General features: G+C 37.1%; 1 protein-coding gene across 1 annotated transcript; it reads left to right on the forward strand.

The window, feature by feature from the left end:
- Nucleotides 1-1,981: 1,981 nt before the first annotated feature.
- Nucleotides 1,982-5,154, forward strand: LOC112507707 (wall-associated receptor kinase 2-like). Its single transcript, XM_025112377.1, has 3 exons — nt 1,982-2,900; nt 3,009-3,179; nt 3,938-5,154. Exons 1-3 carry the CDS (start codon nt 1,982-1,984, stop codon nt 5,152-5,154), a joined length of 2,307 nt encoding a protein of 768 aa, XP_024968145.1.
- Nucleotides 5,155-5,466: the final 312 nt, after the last annotated feature.

Raw genomic sequence — 5,466 nt, forward strand, 5'->3', positions numbered from 1 at the left:
TCCCACTTATTGTAGATTTGATGATGAGAACTATCGTTGAGCCTTTAGGTTCTTACTAAAAAAATTCACAAACACTCATATCCCACTGACATATACTCTTAGATCATATTCCAACGCATTTTTAAATTCCCAAGAACCGTCTCACTTATGTATATGGTTAAGGTAATCATAGTCTAAGGCGGTTTATTACTGGAAAAGCCTTTGGCGAGTTAAAGAAAAAGTTGAAAAGAAGCTAGTGGAACACTGAAGTTCAATAATAATACATAGTTGAATATGAAGCTACATTAGTCCAAAAATTCGAACAAATGCTTCTTACACTGAAGCAAAGAAATTGACAAAAATGCTAAAATAGATCAATCTAGAAATAAGCTCAACTAGTATCTCTACTAGCTCAAAGACTGCGGTAGATGATAGTGTGAGTATTTACGAGAAGATCTCAATAGCTGAAGACTGCTTTGACAGATTGAGAGCCCGAAATTCTGATGTCTAGGAAAATGAATAAGCATTGTCTCATTCACTTTAATGGAGAAAATACAATCAAATTGTTGTCCTATAAGATGTTATAGAAAAGGATAAATGGTTAACAAGTTAGCACAACAAGTATTATTACCCTTTATACTACATTTAATACATGACTTGCATATAATGCATTATGGGCGATAAATACACATCGTGGGAGGCTAGCAAAGGCAATAAAATCAAGAAAAGACGATTGTTTGTCCTCCTTCCTTTAACTTTTTGTATTTGCATTTGATTATCAAAATATAAAGCTTTGACTCTCCTTGTGAATATACACCCCTTCAAGATCGGGTTTGTATGATCCAAAAAGGTCTAAGTATCCTAATCAACTATTTATAAGACTTACATCTATAGGAACAAACACTTATACATTATATTTAAAAGTGTTACAATAAGTTTGTAAGACATTTTTCTGGGCATCTTAACAAAAGTTTTTAGAATACTTTTTTAAATAAAGTGGTATATTATCTTTTTTTATGACATTAATCGAAAAAATGACTGTAAAAACAAATGTTTTGTAGAAAGATGTGTTTATATGATATTTTTCAAAAGTCACATGTAAAAAAACTAAATATTACACCTTATTTCAAATACATTCTAAAACGTTAATGTTATAAATTTATTGCAACACTTTTCCTTAGAAATAAATTTGTTTGATCATTTGTAAGTCTCCTTAAACAGTTTATTAATATCTCTAATGTAAAGTTTTTATTAACAAAAAGTGTACTAACTTGTAAGAACTAATATTGAAGTCGGCATCAACGAGGACAAAGTTGACATGCATGCCGAATATGCCATCCTCAAGAACTTCCACCGTTTGACGGGTTCTTGCGGCCACAAACATGCTGATCATCAAAAGTCAACTCTTTCTACTCTTGATTGGTGCATATTGTTCATTGACTTTCTAAAATATTTAGTCCATCGGCAATAGTGCGTTTTTAATATAGTTTACCCACAGAATTCAAATTGATTTATAGCCAATGAGTTGACCAACCATCAGTCAACCATTTCAAATAAATTTGGAAACCACAGTAAAAGAATTTTGAGTTTTGTTGGTAACCCAACAATGCATTCACCAACTTAAAAGATACCATATATAATGCCTTCCTGAATTGTTTACGAAAAAAGGATTAAGATATATGCACCGCTCGTTATTGGTAAAGTGCACCCGCTCCAGTCCCTTAGAACTAATATTTTTTTTTTCTTCAGGGAGTTGTTATTTGCACCCCACTTGTTAAAAAAGTTAAATAAAGATCTATTAATAAGATTGTTATTTTTTTCAAAGGATCATCAAGGTAAACGAAAATAAGTTAGTCCTCAATGGTTGGTGAGGCATATGAAAAATATCTTCAACAACTTGACAAAAAATGGAACCATAAAGAGACGAAAAGAAAAACCCATTAATTTGGTTTTAAATCGATCTCTACTGCAAAGAGCTCCGACCTCCTGATCATCAAGAACCATGAAGTTCACAAGAAACTTTCATTTGTTTTTCTTCTTGTTTGGCCTAGCAATCACAGTGTCTGTATCTCAGACAAACACCACAGTCGGTGATGCTGCCTCCATCACAAAAGTCACCAACGTAAGCAAGCCTGGTTGCCAACGCCAATGTGGAAACTTGACCATTCCGTATCCCTTTGGGATAGGTCCAGGCTGCTTTATGAGCGACTGGTTCGAAATAACTTGCAACACCACTTTTAATCCTCACAAGCCCTTCATCGGCGGTCTGGAAATCCTTGACATCTCTGATTCTACTTTTCGAGCTGCTAACAAAGTGGCAAGCAAATGTTACGATCAACATGGAAATATCACCGAAGATCATCCAGTGTACACAAGTCTAGGTTGGACATCACCGTTCACGTTTTCACAACAAAATCAATTCACTTTGATTGGTTGTGATGATTTCGCGTTGTTTATGGGCCCTCTAGATGCAAATTTTACCTGTGGATGCATCGCGCTGTGTTCAAGACCTGAGGAAGTGGTGAATGGATCATGTAGCGGTGTTGGATGTTGTCAAACATCGATTCCAAAGGGAACCAAGTACTACTACACTTCTGTTAATAGTATGGTTTCAAACCACACAAGTATCTGGTCTTTTGATCCTTGTACCTACTCGTTCATGGGGGAGAAAGAACGGTTTACTTTTAACGGAGTGTCAGATTTTATGGACCCAAATTTCAAGAATCGGACCAGGGCTAGTGTTCCATTATTGGTGGATTGGGTAATCGGGAACTTGAGTTGCAGAGAGGCTACAAGTGCTGGTGTCTTGGGTTGTCAAGCAAATAGTGAGTGCATTGATTCTGATACTGGGATTCCAGGATACAGATGCAGTTGCAATCAAGGTTACCAGGGCCAACCATATCTTGATCCAGGCTGCCAAGGTTATATAGATTTTTCAAACCAAATATTGTCTCTTTCGTTATTACTAAATAACCATAAGTTACTAAATTTGTGTTTGATCTTATTGCAAATGGTTGAACAACCGAAAGATATCAATGAATGTGAAGATCCCAACAGTAATCCCTGTGAAGGCATATGTACTAACACTCCCGGAGGCTATACGTGTTCTTGCCCACATGGCTATGTTGGAGATGGCCTGAAAAACGGACGAGCTTGTGTTGTCGAAAATTCACAGTTCCCCGTAATCAAGTTCTCTCTAGGTACGTAGGTTGGTTATATTCTTCTTGCTTTACGATGCCTCACATCAGTACATCAAATATATTTTAAGCGAGCTATCGCTTTTGTGAAAATATGTATATGAAGCCCATTAGATTACACTACAAAAAGATTAGGTTTCAACATATCTTGATAATAAATAGTCCAAGTCTAGCCTATGAGGGACTCTAACATGCCCTCTCAAATGAGAGGCTAGACGGCACACGTTTTCCAAGGTTGTCCATCTTCACTCTAATACCATTAGAGAATACATGTAACCCCATTAAATTACTCTCTAAAAGTATTCAAGAGAGAGAAACATGGTTCCAACTTATATCTAGGAGAAATGGTGCAAGTTTATCCGATATAAGACTCTAACGTATATGCCCCTTTCAACAAAGGTTAAATGAGCATAGATTCTCCCAGGCTCCGAGTATATCGGGTGAATGGGCTAGGTGGGTGAATGGGCTAGATGAGTACACATTGCCCCATAGTGTGGAGTCCCAAGAGTGTTAGATATTGGTTGATTTGATTTTGTGGAACCCTTTAAGAGTAAGAATTGACTCTATATTTCGGGTTCCCTATATTCTCACAACTTTCTTAGTCTAATAGATTACTCATATTCTCACAGCTTTCTCTATCTAATGCTAGCAGCACATTGTATGGTAGGAAACATTGTATTTGTTTGAAGTAAGAATCCAAAATGAAAATTAGGATGCCAGAAGTCATAGGGACTAACTTTCTTTGATGTGGTTACATGCAGGTATGGGGTTTGCTTTTTTGGCCGTTTTAGTTGGAATAACGTGGTTGTATTTTGGTGTCAAGAAGAGGAAGCTTATTAAACTCCGAGAGAAGCTCTTTAAGCAAAATGGTGGTTTGCTACTGAACCAACGAATCATGAGCAACGAAGGCAGCTTCGACTCAACAAAAGTCTTTACTGCTGAGGATTTGGAGAAAGCCACCAACAATTACGCAGAAGACAGGATCTTGGGCCGAGGTGGTTATGGAATTGTATATAAAGGTATTCTAAGTGACCAACGAGTCGTAGCAATCAAGAAGTCTCGGGTAATGGATGAGACCCAAATAGAACAGTTCATCAACGAAGTGATTATCCTAACTCAAGTTAATCATCGAAACGTGGTGAAGCTCTTGGGATGTTGCTTAGAGAGTGAAGTTCCATTACTTGTATATGAATATGTCTCCAACGGAACTCTCTTCAATCATAGTCATGGTAAAGGTGTCATGACTTGGTTATCTTGGGAGAATCGTTTAAGAGTAGCAGCTGAATCCGCCGATGCACTTTCTTATCTTCATTCAGCTGCATCCACGCCCGTCATTCATAGGGATATCAAGTCTGCAAACATATTACTAGACGATAATTACATAACCAAGATCGCAGATTTTGGAGCTTCAAGGCTAGTCCCGATTGATCAAACACAAGTAACCACACTCGTCCAAGGGACATTAGGGTATTTGGATCCTGAATACTTCCACACAAGTCAATTAAACGAGAAGAGTGATGTATATAGCTTTGGGGTTGTGCTTGCTGAGCTTTTAACCGGGAAAAAACCTTTGTGCATGGATAGAAATGACGAAGACAGAAATTTGGCTACATATTTCATAATGTCACTAAAAGAGAACCGTCTGTTTCAGATTCTTGAGCCTAGAGTTGTAAAGGAGGGTACCCTAGAGCAACTTCAAGAAATTGCTCAACTTGTGAAAAGATGTGTTAACCTTACTAGCCAAGAGAGACCTACGATGAAAGAAGTGGCAATTCAACTCGAAGGTTTACGTAAGTTCACTCAACATCCATGGGCAAGTCAACATGATGATGAAGAGAATGCAAGCTTGTTAAACACAGAGACCGAACCATCCGACCTTTATCCAGTATCAATAAGCCCCTACTCTAGTACCGGGGAACTCTCTTCGGGCTTCAATACGGACAGTAGTCTTATATATCCTGCAAATATCCTCAGATAATACAATTTGTCACTATATGTATATATGAACCTTGCAGGCTCATCAAATGGATTTCTTTGAATATACCATTCTTGAAAACTGTATTATACTTCAGTTTGTGTTTGATAAGAGAATGTTTTTAAGGGCTATAAAACTATATGTTGACAGTTTTCACTGCTAGAAAACATAATAATGTGTTATTCTATATAGCAGCCATGATAGTGATCATCAAAAGTCAACTCTTTGAACATTGAATTCAGTGGTGCATATTGTCCATTGACTTTCTGAAATATTTAGTCGACCGGATACAACAACATGGCTTAAAGTCTCTTG

The sequence above is a fragment of the Cynara cardunculus genome, assembly GCF_001531365.2.
Source record: "Cynara cardunculus var. scolymus isolate 2C chromosome LG 2, CcrdV1, whole genome shotgun sequence".
Lineage (NCBI taxonomy): Eukaryota > Viridiplantae > Streptophyta > Magnoliopsida > Asterales > Asteraceae > Cynara > Cynara cardunculus.